Raw genomic sequence first — 23669 nt, 5'->3', positions numbered from 1 at the left:
AGTCAGTGCTGTAGGTGGCAAGCGAACAAAGTCGACGGAACTGAGGCGACTGGGATGTGGTTCAGCGGGATCCAGAACAGGCAGGTCAAGGCGGAGAGTACTGGCGGAACAATCAATTAGAGCAGAATGTGCGGAGAGGAAGTCTAAGCCGAGGATGATGTCATGGGGACAGTGGGCGATGACCGTGAATAGCACGACTGTTGAGCGATCGGCGAAGGAGACGCGGGCGCAGTGGCGTAGCAACAGGGGGGGCCGGGGGGCCGTGGGCCCCGGGTGCAGGGGCCAGTGACGGGGGGGGGGGGTGTCATATACGTCTGAAGACACCCCTCTTTCTGCCGGCTACACCCGGAGGGGTGTGACAGAATACCTATGGGCCCCGGGTGCCAGACGACCTAGCTACGCCACTGCGCGGGCGGCACACATACCAATTACGGGGGCTGTTCCGCCATCGGCGACACGGACAACAAGCGTCGTGGCGGGCGTGAGTATTTTTTTCAGGCGGGTACGAAAGTCTGCGCTCATTACCGACAAATGCGCCCCAGTGTCTATAGGAGCAGATACAGGAACACCGTCGACTTGCACGTCAAGAAGGTTCAGATGAGTGGGCAACGTCAGTGGAGGATTTGGCGGCGTAGGGAGCAATGCAGTGTCACCTCGAGGCGCTGCATCATTCAGTTTTCCGGCTGGGAGCGGCGTCCGAAGGGAGTCGGCGAAAAGGAGCGACGGGGCTGGGGAGAGCGAGATTGTCGTCCTTGGGGCGAAGGTGAACGAGAGTAGGGGCGGTTCGGCGCGGGAGAGTCAGTGGCGGCATTATCGGAGCGTGCGGCATAAGGACGAGAAGGGCCACCCGAGGGGCGAGAATAGGCAGTATAAGCAGACCGGGTCAGGGAAGTCCAGCGACTTCGACAGTGCCGAGAAATGTGCCCGATGCGACGGCAGTGAAAACAAATGGGCTTGTCGTCAGCAGTGCGCCATTCAGCTGGGTTGCGGAAACGTGGTGGGTAAGACGATGCGGGACGGGGCGGAATCAAAGAAGCCGGATGGGTATCAGGGTGATGGGCCGAGCAGATGGTGTGAAGGCCCATGTTTTCGAACTCCTGGCGGACAACTGCCTGGATCAGGGAAACCGTGACTGCCGGTGCGTTGGTGGGGCTGGAGTCGAAGGCAGCCGGATAGGCGGCCTCAATCTCACGCCGAACGATCTTGGTAATATCGCCGGTGTTGTTGGTACGAGGAGCGTCGGCACAGGAAGAAGTCGCTGGGGTGTTGGGCAAACGGGCAAACTGCTGATCGATACGTCGGCTTTTAGCGAGTTCCAGGCGGCGGCACTCTTTGATAACAGCATCCACCGTCGCGACGTTGTTGAACACGAGCAAGTTGAAGCCGTCATCGGCAATGCCTTTGAGGATGTGGGATACCTTGTCTGACTCAGGCATGTGTGCATCAACTTTGCGGCACAGAGCCAAGACGTCCTGAATGTACGTGACATAGGGCTCTGTTGACGTCTGCACACGGCCGGAAAGCGCCTTCTGCGCGGCAAGTTTGTGACCGTAGGGGTTGCCGAACAAGTCTCGGAGCTTTTGCTTGAACGAATCCCAACTGGTGAGCTCCTCTTCGTGCGTCCGAAACCAAACTCGAGGTGTGCCACCGAGGTAAAAGACTACGTTGGCGAGCATGATAGTAGGGTCCCACCGGTTATTGCGGCTGACGTGTTCGTACAGGCTGATCCAGTCGTCGACGTCGTCCCCATCTTTGCCCGAGAATACGCCAGGATCACGAGGAGCAGGGAGAGAGATGTAGGTCGTCGAAGTGGCAGGAGGGGTCGGAGGCGGCTGAGTCGAATTGTCATCGCCGGGAGCCATGAAGGTAGGCTCGACGTACCGTCCACTGCGAAGCTCCGTGACGAGGTACAGGGAACGTCCACCTCCACCAAATATGTTACGTAGGAAGACGCAGACGACAAGCTATGTACAAATATATTTACAAGGAAAATACGCTGCGCTTGGCCAAGAGGCAACAGCCCGCGCTAGCTTCTAAATCGTCGTCGTCGTCTTCACACTGCTGGCCTTTCGTGATCGCACATATTGTGCCATAGCAATACGATGCAAAGATCTCTTGTGCAATGAGTAGTTGAGTACTAGTGACCGAATTTAACTGAGGAGTGCTTTCTTAATGGGACAAGTGCTTGAATGTCCCGGGGGAGTCTCTAATGATGTCCTGCATTTACCTCGATTTCTCAGTTATTAAGGCTCTGTTCCACAATAATATTGAGGCCTTAGATATTCTCGAGCACTAATCTATCACTTAGGTTGACTTAGTATTTGCCGTTAGTGTCCCTTTAAAAGCTGTGCCTTTAAATATCCCTTGCCTTAGACATTCCTCTTAGGCATTGGGGTTGCAGAATGATTGCTAAGTCTCTTTGCAGAGTCACATATATTTGCTGCTGGCCACATGTACACATTAAGCAATAGGAAGTACTTTGCATGAAATCACTGGCAGTATCTTTTTATCAGTGAGCATATTTGTTGAACTCCCAGTTCAGTGCACATTTGCCCATAGTGAAACTTTCCATGAACATATTTTTTTCCAGTATGAAACCGACCGATGCTTATTACCATTGAAGCTTTGAAAATTACCTTCTTTTTCTCAATTCACTGGTCATTTGAATAATAGATTTCATATATAACTACGTTTTAGAGTTATGCTTTGCTTGCAGTTTTGGGTGATAAAAGCTTGTAGACCATTGTGCAGCAAGAAAGCTTAATTTCGTTGTTCTGCGAGCAGGTAGTCTGGAATCTAGAAGGGCCTTTTGTGCTAGCTGAACTGTGCTGCAGGCCTTGTGCACCCGAGGGCAACATAATCCCGTATTTTGTTTGTTTATTTTCCCCGTTGCTTGCTGTTCTCAAACTTTTGTCCCCGGCTGTACTTTATGTGCACTGTGTGCAGATTGCTTATTGCATGCCAAGGGTGGTAGGTATGCTACTTAGGCAACTAACTTCGTGCACCCAAACTTCAAGGTTGCAGTGTTGATGAGCCAAAGTGGGATGGCTTTGTGTGGAGAAGGTCTTAGAGTGAGTGTGCCAGGGAAACGTGCAGCAGTGAACGAGGCAATCAGGGGCCATAACCATGCAATGGCACACGATTTGAGCGCGCTGTCATGTTTGTATGCAGCTATATACGTGTTGAGGAGTAAGCACACCAGTCCATTTCACAGAAAGTGCGTTCAGATTTGGGGCAACTTGTGAAGCCAGCTTTACACGCATACAAACAAATGCACAGGTACCGTATTTACTCGCATAATGATCACACTTTCTTGTAAAAAAAAATTGACGCAAATTCAGGGGTGCAATCATCACGCGGGTTAAATTTCCAGCAAAAAGAAAACCAAAATTTTTTTCATCCCGCATTTGCTGCGGAATGACAACAGGTCAACAAATAGGTGGCTGCCGCTGTATGTAGTGCGGGACACCAAAACAAAAATGGCGGCCGGTGGAGGTAGCCGAACGCGCCGAATGTGATTTTTTTTCTTCTCATGAGTACATTACATGCATTGATGCAGTTTCTTCCGTATCAATAATGAATAATATCGTTAATATCGGCAAGTTTGTGGCAATAATGTAGCCATGTCCACTTTGAGGGGACAGAAAGAGTTTTTATGTCACCTGCCAGTGACATAAAAACACATGGCGGGCATGCTGCGGAAACTGTGGCATTTGTCTTCATTACTATGCTAATATGGCACGCTTCCGCTAAGGGTGGGTGAATATCTTAGCTGTGTTACAAGTGTCGGCGTACGACTAGGGTGCATTTCTAACGTATCAGTGTAAACGTGGCTGCTATCGTTGCTGCTCGCTATTTGTTTCGTGCCCACGTGCGCAGATGAGAAGAATCAAAAGGCGCCTTTTTTTGTTGTTGACCACAACCATTATAAAGCCTACGCATAATAAAGGCAAGTTTGGTAGCAGCTTTTCTTTTTTGTCATGGAAGTGCGGAAAGTGATAAAAGGAATGAAATGGGGCATCTGCTTAAGAATGTTTGGTGCGTGCAGACTGCTTGGTTTGTCTTGAAGAGTTGTTCGCATAGCATTTGACAGATGGTAAGCATGATCATTATTAGCTAGACTTGGCACACGACATATCGCTGCAGCAAGTTCGGGGTGCAATCATTACATGGGAAATAAAAAAAAGCAACTTTTGACGACAAAATTCAGGGGTGTGATCATTATGCGATTGCGATCATTATGCGAGTAAATACGGTATATTGCTATACTTCGAGGTAGTTATGTAGTTATGCATTAGTCATACTGTTATAAATTGCAACAGATGATGAAATCACTCAGCCTGAATAGTATCAGTGACATTTTAGATGTGGGCATGGCCCATTTCTAAAATGGAAAGCTTGTTTCTATAAAAAGAACTGTTGGCACGGTGGACACTGATCATCTCAAGCACAGCATACCGACTCGCTGCATTGGGCACCAGAGTCTGGCAGGCATGCTTTACGGGCTCACTGCATGGCAAGTTCTTTGTGGACAATGCAACATGTGTGCCTTGTTGTAGGTACTGGCATCGCACAACTGCTCTGCACATTGCTCGGAGTGAGGTCCCTGCAAGTAGCAGCCCCATTGAAAACTGCACTTTGTGTGAGTGGTACAAAGCTGCCATCACTGTAAATGCACTGTAAATGCACTGTAAATGCACTCGCACATTCAGCTCAGGTGGTATGCTGTGGTCTGTGTTGTTCGTGGCGACACTGCAAGCTGAACAGCTTGAGGATCTTTGTTTAGTGTGCATAAAATTGATGTGTTTCTGTTAACCCAGTTTACCACCGAGGCTTGCTTATATAAGAAAGGCAAGTAATAAAGAAAATAAGAATGCTCGAAAAGACTTGAGGGAACATACATGAGGAAAGTATAAAATCTTTTTTGAAAGTAGGTTCGAGGTGGTCAATACATCTAATGGCCCTGCTGCAATTGTTCCCTGAACTTCCTGCTGAAATCTGGAAAATGAATTCTGTGCTTCTTGGAAAAGAGAAGCAACACTGTGACTTCTTTAAATCGCGTTGCTCTTGATTATCATTGATTTCTTCAGCATTCTCCAGACCGCGTTAAAACTCAGCTGCGCAAGAAGCTGTGTCCCTGTTGTCGAGCTGGCAAAATATACTTGAAACATGCTGAGTACTTGGCAAATACTCAACATGTTATAAGTACTTAGTGCATCTACTAAGCATTTAGTACATAGGATAAAGCTGCTCTTCTCAAGCAAGATGTCCTTTGTGAAGAATAGAACCACAATGACTTGCACTTCTCAAGGCATTTCCTTCTTCTAATGCCCTTAGTTATAAGAGGTGCACGAAGTCACACAGCAGCATAGAGAAAATCACAGCAGCATAAACAAGGCCTCGTAAGCTATGTACCTCGTAACAGCAAAAAGGGGCTTCCCAGTTCCACTCGGGAAAGAAGGCCAGCTCTACCTCTGTAATTTCAGCAACAGACTGGTTGGGAAGGAAGCCTCAGTTGCAATGTGTTTTGTTGAAATAGTGACCTTTTTTTTTCTGTCCACAACCTTTCTGTCCTTTGCAAATGAATGGAGTTTGAGCATGCACAGTGGCTTGCAATTATAATTAGCTACACATTGTCATTTTAGTCCATCTTTCTTTTTTTTATTGTTTCTTTCTCAGCATTCTATGCATGTACCCAATTACTTACGGCAACACTAGTCATTGTTTAAGCCAACAATGCATCAAATGTGCATGTTACAGATGCCATTGCAGCAACTGCAAATAACGTGCGAGCTGTATTGTCTGCTTCCTGTGCCACCGAACAGAACTTACTATTTTCTTGGCTTACTATTTGCATGTCATCAGATTTGCAAACACAAATGTGATGTGCCAGCAAAATATGTTTTTCATCTCATCTGCTACAGTGGGGTGAAGGCAGGCAAATGCCCCTGGTCAACACAGCCCTCTCCACGGTTGCGTCACTACTTGAAAGGTTCGGTGCCGGTGAGTGACTCAGCAATAGAGAAGCTGCAGAATGCAGCGGCTCGCATTGTCAGCATAAACGCCAACTGCTACACAATTTCGAACAGCGCTTAAAGCCTAGTTTCAGGTAGATTAGATATAAAGCAGCCTCCATACAAAATATTGCACTTGAAATACATGTGGATGCCTCACGAAAGGCTCTCAGAAGGAAATGTTTTTCATACCCACATAAAAAAGAAGTCGTGCCATTACCGCTCACTGGAAGTGACGCACAACCTCCGAGATTGGGCACCACCTGCAGTGCTTTGACAGGGTATCTCTGAGGCTGCATGCTAGGATTTGCATCATACCCGCTAACCACCAGGTACACGCATTGTCTGTTTAGATGCTATTTAGAAGGCTCCCGATATGAAAACTTGGCATTTTCCAGCATCGCAGCTTTGCCAAGATTGCTTCAACAGTATATAACACTTACTTATAACCAATTAAACCAAAGTGGAATTTTGTTGCTGTTGGCCTTGATTGAGTCGCAAAAAGTGAGCCGTATGAGGTGTGTGCAGTGATGTGCTACAGTTGAGTTCAGTTTATTGGACCTTCACACGACTGATGGAATTGACCGACTGCTGCTTCATTTGGCAGTGTACTTACATGGTTCTAACACCCCTGAATCTGATTAGCACCGAACTTTTTATGGGTTCATAGTAGAAAAAGTGTACATAGAAATTTAACGTACAGCTGATCTTATAAAAAACAGAAAATGTAGCATGCCTCTGATTCAGGCAATCATAATAAGACATAATTGCAGTGTTTACCTTCACAGATCATAAATTTATTTGCACTTGATACTTACATCGTCAATCTCAGCTTTTGATTGCTGTTTAGAGACTACAACACATCTTCCTCCTTCTGGTTCAGTGCGTTTGATATTCCATATTTCTCGAACCGCTCCACTACAATCACAAACCTAGACTAACCACTTTGCCAGTTTGTCCTGTGATGTGTGCAAGTCTAGAGTGCTGAAAACACGTGGCATCACTTTGTTACTACTAGCTAAGCACATAAAATAACTTATTCTTTGAATTAGCTTTCATAATTAAAGGACGAAAGTGCCCTGGGGCCATTGCCATCGTGCCTGAAAACGTCCGGCTGCCACCCTCTGATGACAATGGCAGTAACACTGGGTCTGATGGTAGGTGGTTGCTGATGCTGCAAATGTGGTTTCGTATGCGACTAACGTACAGGCAATTTCCAGTCCAATATTCTTCGAAAAAGTATGCATGCTAATAGCTGGCAAATAGAGCAACAATTCATTCCAACCTGCCATTTGTGCTTGAAAATTGTACTAGGGCAGAATCAGCATTTTTGGCTGGAGATAACATGTATTCAATGCACTTACCCTCTCCTAGCCCTGAAAAGACAAACGCTGCTGCCACTCAGGTCAGCAGGTGCATACACGCTAACCAGTCAAGTTTAATTTATCCGACAAGGTCCAATTTCAGAATCAAAATAATAAATGTTTTGGCCCATAGAAGATGTATGGGCACCAGCTGGGATATTAGGTCAAGGTCGAATGAACACAAATATACTGCGTTTTCGACTTATCCCTGTGTTGTACGGGCACTTCTCACTGGTTTTGCATCAAGCTTTCAAGACTGTCAAACCCTGTTGGGCTTGAGTGAGTTATGTAACTGCTAAACAGCAACTTTGATAGTTTTTGCAAGATTTCCATAATCTGTTAATACTACACTTGTGCTGCCACCATCAGCAGTGACAGTTCTGTCGGCCCAGAACTAACCAGCTCTGATAATTATTCTAAAAAAGCAAAATATGCGCTTATGTTGCCATAGTGTCCTAAATTTGCAGTGTTTACAATAATGTGACATAGAGCGCAAGTATGTTTTTACTGCGGTCATGTATCTTGTGTGCTGATGTTTTCAAAGGGAGTAGATTTCTTTGCCTCTTTCGATCATTTTTATGGTTGGTTGGTGGTCAGACTCTGCAAAGAAAATGTCCATTCATTTACTCGCTCGCTCATTCATTTGCTTATTTGTTCATTTGCTCGCTCACTCATTCGTTTGTTTTTGACTGTTCACTTACACTGACAATCAATGTCAATGGTTTGTGTACAATTTTTTCTGCAGAAATGCAGAACACCGTCCTGGCTCCGCCCCCAAGCTAAGACAGCGTTCTGCTCTCTTTTTCTGGCAGGAGTGTTGTGCACACTCACGCTATAAGCTCACTAATCTTGGTGCTAAGATGCTGTGTGTATGCACTGGTCTGAACGGAATGGAGAGTAAATGTCAAGCTAACATTATATAATGTTTCACTAGGTGCCGATGACTAATGCCAATGGTTACCTGTCAGTCTTGCCTCATGTACCATTGAGGTGCAATGCCTCCAATGCCAATCACTAGCGGCGCTCCACATCCCGGCAGTGTTGTGGGACGTCTGGTAGTTTACAGAGCTCTCTTCCTTCTGCCCAGCAGGAGGGAGTTTTCATGCGTGCTGCATCACGCCAACATGTCGCACCGGCGTATAGTTTGAACGCCACCTGAGGAATTCAAGGCAAAGCTAGTCATTGCCATTGCTGTCGATGCCCTTCGGGCAAAACTGCTAATTTATTGTTTTTTTTTCTTTTTTGTCACTGAGAATGAAATGTACATTGATTAAACTTTCCGAGATAAATGCTTTATGAATAAACAGCCAGATGCATTAAATTTAGACTACTTGAATTAGTTCATGGCATTGCTTGTGCCTGAACATGAGGCATTTTGCCCCCCCCTTTTTTTTACAATAAGACCTGACCTTCATCAAAACTAGTGATCCATTGAGTTTAGCAGCTGTTTAATTGGATTGGTAAAACGTTTATTTGAGCCTGCAGTAAAACACGCTTGCGCGCACACTCCGGGTGGGGCCTACATCGTCTTCTGGGTGCCAACCGCGCACTGTTGCTGGCTCATTGGGTCTCTGCCAGGCCAGTGCCTCGATGACCTGCTGGACAGCCCAGAGTTGTTCATTTTAATTGTTGTTCCCTGCGGCTGCTTCGAGTCGTGGCGGGATCCTCCCAGGCTTGGCTTCTTCCGGGTACTTGGTGCAATTCCACAGCATGTATGTGAAGCCCGCCGTCTTCCTTCGACAGATTCTGCATTTGTCTGTTGGGTGCATCTCGGGATACATTCTGTGCATCAATCAGCGACGGGCTGGGGAGTGAGCCCGCCGGCAGCTGTCTTTATAAAACGGCTTGCTCTCGACTCAGCCCCTAGCAAGGGGGTGGGAGAGTTCTGCAAGCCAGGCGGAAAGCCTTGCTTATCCTGTTGTTTTCGGTCATTCGGCCCTAGTTGCTGAACCACGGCGACGATTTGACCAAGGCGCAGTCTGTTAATGTGCGCGCCTCAGCGTGTGCCGTCTCAATGTGGTTAACGTTGCAATCGGATGCCTCGCCCGCATTTGCCGGGAACCACTCGAATTTCACTTGTCGTTTGCTGCCGTCGTCATTCTTGGATGCCTGCAGTATGCTCACCACTTCGTTCGCTATCCTGCCTCCGGCGTAATTTCTCACTGCCTGCCTGATGGGCAGGCGGTAAGAATATTCAGGCCCCTGATGGGGTTGAATATGCATATGTGATGCCTTTTCTAATTATTGTAACATAATGAAGGATGCCCATGAGATATTGCATTTTTTTTCTGATTTTGTTTGCGTTGGTTCTATCGCTACCATAGTACACAAAGGGGAATGGTGCACAAAAAAAAACATTCTGTAAAAAGTAATTTAGGTGCACAAGAAGCCTGGCTAAATTGGTTTCTCTCTTCTTTTGGTGAATTAAAATCTTGGTAAAGCGAGTTTTCTTTCTTTTATTTTCTTAGAAGACATCGCAGGTGGTCAAGCTAGCTTTCTGAGATGTTTGGCACGGATTGATCCATATATCGCTGGGCAGACACAAACAGCGTGTGTAGTGATGTCTCTAGAGAAGCAATACAATGTGTGTTTTGTCTCTACGTACATGGGCAATGTTCTTGTGCCGTGGCATTCATGAGTTACCTCGCTTTGCATCTACTCTGCCTTCTTTCTTTTTACTAGCGCCCCCTGCCTGCAGTGATGCGCCAATGCGCATCCTCTCACTAGTGCCAGCGAGCCGTGCCACGTTCCCTTTGGGCCTGAGTTATGCTGCCCACTATGTATTACCCCGAGTAGCCCTCATCGGGTGAGTTGTGCTTTACTTGGTCTCTACTGCCTGATGCTGAAAGCCCACGCATGTTGGGTCTCACTGCAGACAGTGTTTATGAGCTGGGCAACGGGCTCATCACTTTCGTTTGTTCTTGGTGCCTTGATCTGACATGGCGTGATTTAAAAGAAAGGGAAAGGACATGCAGGCAGGTACACCTAACGTTGAACTAGTGACCTTGCTATTTCAAGTCTTACGTTGCAACCACTGCAGCATGGCAACTTTGCGCAAATGAGCGGACAGTACTTGTACCGAGCAATGACATACATTGATGACTTGCCACCTGGCATTGAGCAATAACTAGGTAAACAGTTACACGTGAGTGGACAGAGGCCACCAGCAAGAAGCAAATTAATGTACACAAGACAGTACTACAAGGTGATTGATATTGTATTGGTGCACATGCTCTGTAGCACTGTTCCTTCACTTCACTGGTGTTTGCATTGCACTGCACGTGTTAGCCTATGACAGTCACAGGTACATGAAGCGATTGTGCAACAAAAACGCAATGGCAGCCCCCATCTGTAAACATGGCTAGGTTATGATCTTGTTAAAACTGGCCATTTTTACACTCCTTCCTCGCTATCTGCACTGACAAAACGATTTTGGGGCGCATTTAGAGTGTGTTTTCAGCTAAACTGTAATGACATAGTATAGATTAACCACTGCAGATGCTGAAACAAGCGGTTTCCCAAAATCCATTTTGCAGTTTTCATGATCTCATCCCTGCGTCCCCCTGAAGAAACATCAGCTGGATTCCTACGTGATTGTAATGTTTTGCAACAAACTTCCACCACATATCACTACACTGCTAAAGACAAGAAAGGCTTGGTAGAGGTGGGAAAATCGATACAACATGCATAAATGGCTCCTGCTGAAACGGTTAGGATAGCAGAAGATGTAGATATCGTAATTCAAATAGCGGCTGCCTTTCAAGGAGGTGTGCTCCTTTTTATCATGATTTTACGAAGCACGTAAAACAAATGTACAGCAATAATCTGAAAAATAAGAAGGTGCAGGATAATTGGGTAAAGGGGGCATGGCACAAATGTGGGCTTTAAGCCACTTTGAATAACCAAAGATTGAAATGTTGGACATCATTTGATACACATTTATACCATGTTTCTAAAAAACTGTGCAGCGAACTATATATGACACCACAGTTGCCCTTAAAGGTTAAATTTTGAGTTTTTAATGTTGGCACTAAGTTATTGCTGTATTTTCATGTTCATTAACTGTCTTTTGATCACTTCACAACAGAACAATTGTGCTGCATTATCATTCATACATGTCTGAAAGTCAGGAAACTAAGTTTTCTGGATGCACTGTACGATTGCAGCTTTTACCACCAATTGCCTACAAGTGGACGTAACGTAACAAACCACACGCGACTTCATGTCATATCAGCCAATCCATGCAGCATTATCTTTTTATCTAAGGAATAAAGCATATGCTAGCATAGGCTGTATAAGCAAATGTCTCGTGTTTCAGCAGCACTTGTAAGAGCACCTATTCGTAGTTCAAGAACGTGGCTTGCTTAAACCTCAGAAAGTTAATGGTGCATCTGGATGAGTTAATTAAACACGCTTATGAGGAAATTAGTGCTACAGTCATGCAAAGCACTTGAGACCTGCTTTTTTATCTCTCAATCATTTATGCAGTGATGCTGCCCATCGAGTGCACCCAATGGCAGGTCAGGGTGCGAACCTTGGCTTTGGTGATGCCCAGGAACTGGCCCAGCTCTTGGTTGAGTCTGTGTGGAATGGAATGCCAATAGGTGAGCTGTTGATGTGTTTGGTGGCCTCTAGCTACTAACCTTGCCTTACTTTCACATGTACTGTATTTACTTGTGTAAATCCCACACTATTTTCATTTTTTTATTTTACTGCGTGCTGGCCTTAGACAAGGCAGGCTTATGGCTACTCACTGAAGCCTTGAACTGCGCTCAGAGTGCTATGCAAATAAATGAGACTACTGGCAGCCGACTATGAACCCATTTACAGTGTTGTCAACCTATCTTTCAAATGTAGGCTAGTGCTACCTTGTATCAGCTTGTGGGAACTAGCCAGCATGCAAGTCTGTGTGTGACAATTCGTGAAACTTCTTTTTCTAAATTTTCACTCTCCAAAGCGGGGTGCAGGCCTTACACGAGTAAATACTAGAGCTGTGTGAATACTTGGATATCACCAAATGGAATCAAATAGAGAATGTAAGTAATTCGATTCCTGAATCAAATGTTTACGATAAGATTTTTTGAATGTTCAATATACAGTGAGCTCTCGTTAAGACGAACTCAGTTAAGGCGAATTCTTGCATATAACGAACAGCATGGTATCGTTTGTTTGGTTTTCCATAGACTCAGTGCAAAAAAAAATCCGCTTACACAACCACCTCATACATGCTCTTCGGTTAAGACGAACATTCGAAGTGACCACCACCGCTACTGATCCTGCATGCTTGGGTGCCTTGATGCACTGTGCCCGGGAGTGTGAGCATAGGGCACCCTACTGGAAGCCTGCAGCACACATCGCCCGTGGACAGCGGTGAAAACAAGACGAGGAAACAAAAAGAGACGGTGATGTTTCACTTCGTGAATGTGGGTGACGGGCAAGCGTATGGGTTCTTTAGGACACCCTAAGCTATCAGCCCTCGGTGCGCCTAAACTGTCCGCGTCACATATTCTGTTCAAGACAGGGCTCACATGGGTGCACCATATGCAGCAGCCACCAGAGTATAATGCCTCTTTCATTTGCCTATTAACTAAATTGACAAGGATGGAGTCAGCATGCACGGGCAAACATGAACACATCACACTCTATGATCGCGGACGCTCGCTGTCAAAACACTGGTGTGAGGAATTGTGGCAGCATCAGCAAGCAAAGTGACCTTTGTACTGTCTATCGCTTCAGTGTAAACTGTGCAACAAGAATGCAGTGCATGCAAAGTAGCTATGAGCCATCAGTCCACCTAGACTGTGCCACTAAAGTAAATCACTTTCAAGATAAAGCCCGTGCAACCGCGCACTGCCCAAGTACAAAACCCTCCTCCCTCCCCTTTCCTCCCCCCTTTCCTCCTTTGCACACATGAGATTCAGTTCAGTTCAGTTTATTTAATAAGGAGGAGACATACATGTTTACATAAGTATATAGAAGGAGGTCCCAGAGCATGTGGCTGAAAGGGGACCTCCTGTCAGAAAATATATACATTAAAGGAAATACAAGGCATAAAACAGCAATACAGTAGTCACTGAAGTCATTTGCCGTATCATCGGCTCACCATCACACACTTTCACTTGCACACACAGTGTACGGCATACGGGGACGATGTCATCACAAGGCGAACCCAACACATCCGTATCGCAAACAAAACATGTAGCAACCGCCAGAGGAGGTCAACCCAGCGCGCCTCTGCCTACCTCCCTCCTCCGTGACTTTTCGCCTTGTTTGTCCTTCCCCACTTTTCTCAACATCACCTAGACTTTCCTCTAGGTTGTGTGGCTTTGCCCTGCACTCAGCGTACTCCTTCATAATTACGCTTGCTCGGAGCCTGCATCGATGACCTGTGAGGTGGCAAATGCCTGCTTGAACTCCCTAGTGAACTTTTTCCAGCAGCACGAATGCACAGAAGGATTTTTAAGGTCGTTAGGTGAGATGACATCGTTTGTGGCTGCTCGCCAATTTGCACAGAAGTGCCAAACATCCATCACGAACTGGATGACACCAAGCAAGAGTACCACTTGAAGGCAGTTTTCTATAAAGTTCAGCTAAATGATTAATTTTTATATCATTTTTCCCCCATTGTAAGTCTACTTCATTTGCTGTTTAGAAGTAAGATATCCCGATGCACCTGGTCGTGTTGCCAATTATTCTTCTTGTAAGACTAACAAATCTTCATGGTCCCTTTGAGTTTGTCTTAAAGGGAGTCTACGGCATTCTGTGTAGAGACCTGCACAGTGCCACATGTCGCATGCGCCACAGAGCCCGTCATGCTCGATGCTACCCAAGCAAGCATTTCCCTGTTTTCACTGCAAAAAGACCGCTGAGTGCGTAGCCAACAGGCTGTCTCAGATGACCCAGTAGTGGAATTTGTCACTGCCAGCGCTCACCTACATCTGCTTGATGCAGGGATCGCACATACAGTGCCCGAACGCTGCAATTTACTGAACGGCTCCACATCGACCATATACAAGGTTCATACAGGTCAACAAGATCGATCAAAATGATGACACGGTGCGGACAGATGGAATGGCGACAAAAGCAGTATGTATTTCACAATATTTCACAAAGTGTGAACGCGTGTGCAAAGGTTGGGTCAATTAGCCACCGATAGGCACACAGATCGTGTTGAATATGTGGTGACAAACTTCACGCTGCTTCAACAGCCGTCAATCTAATCCACATGCGCAATCTTGGGACCAATCACTGATGAGCCACCCATATGAACATATAAGCAACAAGCATTCCAAGATGGCATGCGGCCCGTTACCACATCGGCCAATGGCGAATCTTTATCCCAACCAACCCAACCAATGAAGCGGTGCCAATTAGGCCATCAGGCCTAATTGGCACCGCTTCATTGGCATCAGTGACTAAGGTTATGGTTTGGTGCAGAATCAACATACATCTATCACAGTAGCCGCGCGACACTTGGAAATTTGACAAACCACCTCGCAAACAAAAGTGAGTGCACGGGATGTCAACAAAGTTCCCATGTGAGAATGCTTCATCCGTAGGACATCCGAACCATGTCCCAGTGTCCGTGCACCATTTCGGAGACAAATAGGACATCCTCCGAATGCCTGGTTTTGTATATCCTTCCACAGACGTCCTCCCAAGGATATCGCACATGGACATTTTTTGGCATACACGTAAATCTTTGTCCTCCAAGAGGCTGTGTCTGAGTTTCTTCGTAACAGAATTATGCAGTGATGCTACCACAACGCCGAATTGCATTGATAGGCAAACCCTGCTAATCCTGCTACATTTCGGCAAAATGTGAGAAATCTGTGCTCACTTTGACCCGAAAGAGTTGCTGGGGCTTTTAAAAATGGGACTAAGTCCTCATGCGCTGTTTTGTCTTACCAACAAAAGTGGCACAACGTGGACCAACAGCTGCATCAGCTCAGCGGTGGACCCAGTTGAGCCTCTCCAATTAAGCCTTGATCATACTGCTATTTCTTCCATGGGCTGTTGTCTATAATAATACTTTACACCCCGATGTGTGCAGGTTACTTGGGCGATGGGACAGCCATACTTAGGCGGCAGTGATTGATTGCTCTGGCGCCAAGCCAGACCCTGCTCTCCTCTCCTGTATGACCAATGTAAAACAGTCATCGAAGTTTGAGATGCTGCATGGGTGTCTTGCTAGATTTTTTGAACATAATGTGCACACTGCTGCAGACATGGCGGTCATTAAAATTTTTTTGTTATTCAGTTCACTGCCTGTCCCCCACTTTTCTTGGCATGGCGATTTCATGGAGTAAGGATGGTATGCAGCCGCAACTAAGCTTTTGGTCAATTTGGCACCAAGCAGCCACTTTTACTGCTGGATGCTGGCGAAGTGCCGCTGGTTAGACCTCGCTGTATCGTATGGCCTTCACAAAATTCGCTGCTAGCTCACACAGTAGCGGGTAGCAGGTCGTTGCAGCAAGGTGCCCGCCAATATGTTCGGACCAGTAAACTGCTTCGGTTTACTGGTCGCAAGCTCAGCAGTGAGAGCATAGCGCACACGAAGCTATCAGCACTCGGCTTGCTATGTCCCCATTGCACGTCGCTTTCAAGATAGGGCCCGCGGGACCAAGCCATAAGCAGCCGCTGCTGGAGTACGGTTGATCACAGTTGATCGCAGTTGATAATGGTTCACATCGAGAGGAGGCAGCATCATCAACCACGTCTACGTATGAGGTCTACCAAACGTGACATTGTTCAAAAAATACTTCACGTACTACAGCGCGCATCGGCCATCGCTCATCTTCCACGAAGCAGTGGCATCATCCTAACGCACTATCATATAACATGCGTTAATATCGCTACTACTTGCCTCCTCTTCGTCGTCTCATGGTGGTCTTAGTTAACATTTTGGTGTTGCAACCACGCTTCTCTGTTTCACGATTCTTCTGTGCTATTTGTCACAATTATACCAAACGCAGCAGCATACGACAACGAAACAGCAGGTGATTAGTAGTAAATCCTTGCACATCATTTAGATAACTCCCAGACCCGCTGTGGTTGCTCAGTGGCTATGGTGTTAGGCTGCTGAGCACGAGGTCGCGGGATCGAATCCCGGCCACGGCGGCCGCATTTCGATGGGGGCGAAATGCGAAAACACCCGTGTACTTAGATTTAGGTGCACGTTAAAAAACCCCAGGTGGTCAAAATTTCCGGAGTCCTCCACTACAGCGTGCCTCATAATCAGAAAGTGGTTTTGGCACATAAAACCCCATAATTTAATTTTTTTTAACTCCCAGATGAGATTCTGCATGTAATTTTTTTTTTACATACGAAAGCGTTCTACGCCAAGCTCCACCAAAGATTCCTGCATGTACGAACATCACAGAAATGCTGTCACAGATAGAGCAGGCTATCACCCCGAATAATAGTGCCACTCTGCCATTCGTGCTAAGCTTTATGCTCCGATTGTGTGTGTTAACGATGCAGCTTCACCACGTGGATTCTCTTTCGCATCAGATTGGCCTATGACGCTTGGTTGCCACCTACTACGTCATTTACAGGGGTGCCAAATAACTATGCTGCTGCATTAAGCACAGCAGAAAGGCGACGTTGACAGGTGAATGTCATGAAATTGACCACGTTGAACCAGCGAAAGACATGTCGGTGGGAAGCGCAATGCATTCATGCGTACCAGGCGCGCACTACCGACTGTGCCTCGTATTCCGGTCTGCAAAATGCACTTCCAAGCAGGGCCAAAATGCTCCTGCCTTCGAAGAAGCCGCTCAGCAACAGGATGCTGCGTGCAAAGTAAAACTGCCAGAAAGCTGCTGACCCGCAAATAGTGTGCCTTTTGCAGTTGCAGACTGCAAGTTTGTGAAGCGATTTATGGACAACCCTTTCGGCTTCATTTGTACAGTTTGTCAGAACAAAGAAATTAACAGCTTGCCATTGCTAAAATATGCGTGAAACACTCACCCACCATTCAAACCTGCATTAGCCAATAGAAGTGCTGCCTGTGTCCGTGTGGCAGCAGTAATGAATTACGACACATTTAATTTTTGTTCACTGCTTTTGCTTTATTTCCGTATGGTGAAATACGGTGATGTGATTATTTGAAGGTAAGACTTCTCCTCTTTAATATGGTTTGAAAATGGCAGCACTGCAGAAAGTTGTAGAAACGTCCAATTTTCTCAACTTCTACACCTCTCTTTCTTTATTTCCCCACGGGATAAAGGAACCTTGACAATCTCGAAAAAAAAATAAGAATTGGAAATTTTGGCAGGTCAACCGGAGCAGTGGGTGGTAAATGCGATGTGGTAGGCAGTAAACCCGTGCTGTGGGTGGGGAACCGGAGCAGTGGACAGTAAACCTTAGCGTTGGGCGGCATTTTCATTGCCACGCACAGTGGGGAGAACCCTGGAACTCGTATAGCAGACTTGTACTTGACACTTGTAGGAATGACGCCTCCTCTTTGGCTGTTTCACAACTTGCCTGTGAATGAAAAAGTTTGTGCCACAAATTGTACGTTACTATTTGTAATTATGCATACAGATGCTCCTTCCCATGATGTATGAGATCGCTGACCGAGTTCCACTTGCGCTTGTTGATTTGTGCAGTGAGCTTCGACACGCTTTTGCGCTACGAGACACTACGTCAGCGGCACACTGTGCCCTTCCTGCTGGCCATCGAGGCTCTGGTCGGGCTCTATCGTTTCAACCTGCTTCCTGTGGTGGCAGCCCGCAGTGTGGGGCTGCAGCTCATCGACGCCTGGGTCGGTCTCAAGGTGCGTGCACAGCCGGTCAGCTGACGCGTTTGCCGCTCTATTTGCTCAGACTTCCCCTAATGCCCGTGCGAATCTGAACCTGTAAAAGTCTGACTGGATCCGAGTGAGTGGGGATGCATAAAAGCTTCACAAAATCTTAATGACTCAGGTCTGTGGGCACCAAATGCAAAAGTGGCTACGAATTCTCCAGGGGCAGCCAAAATGACTCTGTGGTCACCTCAGGCACTCGCATTCTTGTGCCGGTGATTGACGTGCCACCATCTAATGGTACAACCAGAATAAGCATAATCACCGAAAAGAAGAAATACTTTGCGGAAGCTTTTCAGCAATATAAGGGAAGCACCAGGCAGGAAACTGGAAGTGGGCTTCACCCCAAACTTTCTGTGATTTTGGAATGCGTACTGACAGCTCTGGCATATGCGAACCATTGCTTTATGTCACATGTGTGAAACCAGTGCAGCCGGAGAGCTTGCATTGGTCTGTATCCTTTGACTGTGCTTTCAAAAGAAAGCAAGTTGCGTGCCAATCTTCTTATTCCTTGTCCTGTGTTCCTGCTCTAAACCAAGGAAATGACGCTTCCTGCCTGTCAGTCAGTGTTGACCAACTGCCTTTAGCCAGAAACTTTGCACTCAATACCGAAAGTCAGCAAGGAAAAAAATGGTTTTCTGTTATACTGCCTGTAGGCAATGCTCTTCCTTAAAGGGTTAATATAAGCTCTGGTGAGAGAATCATGTAATTTAGCATAGGGGCACCGTTTTGCAGCAATGGAAAACATTAATGTTTTGATTTTGTTTCTCACTAAAATATGGACCCACTGTAGTGCTCAGTATCCAGTTTATTAGCCATAACGTAGCTAATAGTATACTGGTAGTAATTAGCCAGTTTCATGCAATCCAGCCAAATCTGGCAATCTGCTACTGATTGCTCCTGCAGAGTGATAGCAACTAGAGTGTGTCATTCTTGGCCTGTGGAAAATGACTTCCTGCAGGCTGGTCTTCTTTTCTTGGAAAAAAATCGGGAAGGATTACTGGGAAACTGGCACAGTGGTGTCTGAGCTGTGGTCATTGGGCATACTTTCTGCAGCTATGTAACTCTAGCTAACTCTAACTAACAAGCTCTTAGCTTATGTACACTCCTTGGCAGTCAGTGGATGTTCTCTTTTTCAGCATTGGTTGACCAGTCAGCGGCGACACCTTGATGCTTGATGTTCGACTGCTTGTGATGCTTGATTCTCCTGCTTGATTCTGCTGTCTAACGTGCCGAATTTATTGTTTGACCTTTTCTTTCAGGAAAGGATAGTTGACCGTGCGTCATATTAAGCAAGATTGCGAGCATTTTTCTTGCACAAGCATGTTGTACAGGTGAGTACAATTTGTTTCTTGTTTTTTGTCTGCCAGAAGGAAACTCATCAAGATAATCTGTGGCATCAGCTTTCCAAATATATACGAATAATTGGTGGAATCTAGAGAGAAGCTGGGGTGGATAGTTGGGTCTCTAACAGGCTAGAGAGAAGCTGGGGTGCATAGCTTTAGTCCCGTGCGCCAAGATCGGACTACTTTAGCTTTCTCGCCACTCCCATCTGGTACTTTCGCTTACCCTTTTTAAGCACTGCTATGAGTAATGTAGAGTGTATTTGCACATTTTTCTAGGCTGAATTTCCATTCATCATCTGCTTGTAAATACAGAGTGACGAAGCCCCAATACAAACAAGACAGAAGCTCACTTGTAATTGAAGGCTTGAAGTGATGAGCAGTGGTCAGACAAGGACGGTCACTAAAGCCAGCGTTTCGACTAGGGGCCTTTCTTCGTCAGGGAAACAGCTCTGTTCCATAGCAGCATTTCGATGCGCGCATAGCTCACTTGCCGCAACCCTCAATTGGGGAGAAGGAGGAGAATAAGCCCGTGCGAGGGGTGGGGTATAGCCACATTCAAAGTATTGAAAAACAGAAAAAAAAGGACAGGAAAAGAAAAGGGGGCGGAACAAAGGGAGGTTTGGTGTCCTGACAGAAAGGGTAAAGCATGTAGGGATACTGGTGTTGGGTTCTTTCAAGAAGTGTAGATAAAACTGGCAACGAAAAAAGGATTTATGCATATAGGTGGATGCTGCCAATCAGGTGTGAATGGTTTTCTAGGAATGTTTAAACTGCACTTATCATTGCTCTAAAATTTGGGGGGAGGAAAAGAGGGTGTGAGTGTGAGGAGGAAAATTGGGACAAAGAAACTTTTCTGCCCGTCTCCTGCCCAGGTTTCGTTTTGTTTCTTTTTTTTTTCAAATTCTCTAGTGATTATATGCGTAATTCCTACTTTTTCAGAGAACTAGGGATACTGGATTGGCAATGCCTACTTACATGCGTAAATTTTTTTTCTGTTTCTGGTTTTTATCTGCACTTCTGAAAAGAACCCAACACCAGTACCTCCACCTGTGTTGTGTGACTTTATATCACAACACCGAGCCTCCCTTTGTCTCTTCTCCTTTCATTTTGAGTCCCGCTTATCTTTTTCTTTTTTTTTAAACTTCGACATGAGCTACCCCATGCCATGCACTAGCTTATTCTCCTCTTCCTCCCCCATTTAGGGTGGAGGAGGGTGAGCTACGCATATATAGAAAGGCTGCTAATGAAAGCAGTTGCTGCCCTAGGGAAGACAAATCCCTTTGTCGAAACGCTGGCTCCAGCAACACTCCTTGTTCGACCACTGCTCAAGGCCCCAATGCAGTTGCACCTTGATACAGCAACCTAATTTAGTGAAATCTGCTAGATCTTTTTCATTTCCTGATCTTTCTTCACCATCCATCTTTTTGTCATGAATTAGTGAAGTAATTTTCATTCGTGGTTTCAATTTAACAAAGTTCTTATGCATGGCACGCATAAATCTGGAGCCTTTGTGGCGAGCAGAATTAAATAAAAACATTGCCTGGCTGTGAATTCGTTTTCACATGTCCTTTAGCCCACACATGTTTTTGGCAAGTGAGTAGAATTCCAACGATTAAACTGACCATACTTCGCACTGCTTCTCCTATGTACCGGCATAAAAAATGGGCTGAGTGTGTCCTGTCATGCCCGTCAGGAAAACAGGAGCTGAAAGTGAGCTCAAACGATTACGAAAAGAATATGCATTGTTGGCACCACCACCTTATCCACCGCTGCGTCATTGTAGTTGGAGGAGCTCTGCTACCTGGCGCAGGAGCCCAGTGGTTATGACATTGCACTGCTGATCATGAGTTCTGACGGGGCTGGAGTGGAACAGTGCCCATCTGCCGTGCATTGGGCTCACATAAAATAACCCCAGGTGGTCAAAATATGGAGTACCTCGTTATCAGATCGTGCTTTTGGTTCATAGAACGCCAGAATTTGATTTAGTAATTAGGAGCTCTGCTGTCGAGACACCTGAGCTTCCTCATTGAAGGGCATAAAAAAAGGAAAATTTGGCCAGCAGCAGGCATTGGTGCTGTGCGACAGCACATGACGTCACTGCAGCTTTTTGACAAAGCGAAGCACAGCTGAGGCGGGAGAGTACTGGGTTGATAAGTGAATGCGCCTTTTGTTATTATATACATGCTTTGGGAACCCTGACAGGATTTTACCTGACTTCTTCAAAGCGTATATACGTATATCATGTTTCGCTAAAACATCGAAATATTTGTCTCGCAGCATATAGTGCTCATTGCAAATAATTACATCTAGCTGCTCCGATGTTGAGTAGCAGTAAAAGCACCTTATGCGAATAATGTAGAATAATGCAGTAGAACCTCGTTCATACATTCTGGAACGAACTGCGAGAAGAACGTACTAGCAGGGAAAACGCACAATCCGAAGTAACTAAAAAAAAAATTGACAGCCTCAACTATGGTTGGCATCTGCGTAATGCGAGGCGTCGCGCGGATCGTTGCGTCACGAGACGCCGACGCGCGTCGAACTGGTGGTGCTCCGGCCGCCCGACACGCGTTTCGTTGTGTTCATATAAAGAGGGCAACGGGAAACCGAAACGAAATCTAGCTGGTGGGCGACGCCGGATGCCGCCGAAGCGAAATGTGCTGCCCGCATCGCGCCCGCCTGCAGCAGGGAATGGCGGCGCGTTTCGGTTATCGCCTACTAAAAGTGTGCAGTACGCTTCCAATGCAACCATGCACCACGCGCTGTGAAACAGATAGGCGAAGATGCTTATCGCAGTAGGATCGGCGGCCATATCTGTGAATGCGGTGTTCGACGACCTCGGCGGAGATTTGCTGGTACCGGATTGAGATGCTGTGCGCGGGCGGGCGAGTATTGCGGTGAAGCTGCCGTTCGTGGTCGCCTCGCACATTTTTTTGTGTACATGGTATCTAGCGGCCGGGAAACGTATCATAAGATCGCATTTTGGCGATGTACTGAACGTTGGTGCCAAAAAATCGCGTTTTCAGGGAACGCATGAACCGGTAAAAAATAAACGTAACTTTCTTGAGTCATTTTTTTGTGTTCCCGATTGCGAAAGCTAGCGCCGGGAAAACGCACGAGGTTCTACTGTATGTGTAGTTTCAGTTGATTGAGTATGTTTGCTATTCACAGTGTGTCTTTCTGTCACACCTGCTTCAAGTTACATACGAGTGTGATCGAAAGTGACTTTCCAACTGCGAACCATTTCCTTTTATGTGTCCCACCACTACTGAGACATTTGGCATATTCGTAGGCACTTCTTGGTTTATTACTAAACTCCTGCCCCTACCTCCAAATACAAATGTAGAAAAGTGCAGCAACAGTGTTGCCATTTTTAATGGGCACTATGTAGAGTCATATTCATTTGCAAATGCATAGAAAATTTGTGCCAAGATGCATGGGGGAAAAGCTTTGGATGAAGTAGTCAACCTGAACTGGAGACCATAAAATCTTTCTTTTCAACTTCATTCTGGATTAACAAAATTGAAATGTTGTGAAACTAAGATATTAAAAAATGTTGTTTTCCTTTCTTTTCAATTGTTGATTTTTCGTGGTTTAGTTCCAGTTCAGAACACTTCTTGTTTAGAAACCTGTGAACTATATTTTACCACTGGAATATATAAACCTCAGCATAATGAGATGTACGATTTTTAGAAAATTTTTGTCCTGTATGAATTTGCATAGCTAAATTCAGTTGTAAAAAGCCATACATTTAGCAAAGGAAGTTTTTTGCACTGTGACACCTTATGTGCATATGCCATTTCATGTTCCATAAGAAATTTGCATGCTTATAAATGGTGCTGAAGCACTCGGGTAAGAGCACCTGGCGTTCGAATTAGTGAATATTGAATTAGTGAATATTGAATTAGTGAATTAGTGAATTAGTGAATTAGTGAATTCGAATTAGTGAATAGAAAAAAAAAGGCAAAATGGATTGACATTGTACTTTTACACTGCTTTACAGAAAAATTATCACATTGTGGTGTTGACGTGTCGATTCGCTTTTCTTTTTTTTTCAGCATGGTTTCATATAAAAGCCAATGGTTAAATGTCTTTCATAAATGATGAAGTGTGAATTAAAAAATGGTGAATTACTGTT

The 23669-nt window shown here is 45.7% G+C and overlaps 1 protein-coding gene across 1 annotated transcript in view; it reads left to right on the top strand.

Moving 5' to 3' along the window:
• The window catches only part of Coq6 (ubiquinone biosynthesis protein COQ6, mitochondrial), a 41623-nt gene extending 17954 nt beyond the window's left edge, over positions 1–23669 (top strand). Inside the window, exons 9-14 of the mRNA XM_065428311.1 lie at positions 5925–6003; positions 10061–10184; positions 11867–11982; positions 17992–18158; positions 19448–19519; positions 23590–23669. Coding sequence (XP_065284383.1) covers positions 5925–6003; positions 10061–10184; positions 11867–11982; positions 17992–18158; positions 19448–19477 — 516 coding nt within the window. The 3' untranslated portion in view covers positions 19478–19519; positions 23590–23669. The remainder of the gene's footprint in view (positions 1–5924; positions 6004–10060; positions 10185–11866; positions 11983–17991; positions 18159–19447; positions 19520–23589) is intronic.

The sequence above is a fragment of the Dermacentor albipictus genome, chromosome 7 (genome assembly GCF_038994185.2).
Source record: "Dermacentor albipictus isolate Rhodes 1998 colony chromosome 7, USDA_Dalb.pri_finalv2, whole genome shotgun sequence".
In the NCBI taxonomy this organism is placed as follows: domain Eukaryota; kingdom Metazoa; phylum Arthropoda; class Arachnida; order Ixodida; family Ixodidae; genus Dermacentor; species Dermacentor albipictus.
Note: the sequence above shows the minus strand (reverse complement) of the source record. Positions and strands in the feature narration are given on the sequence as shown.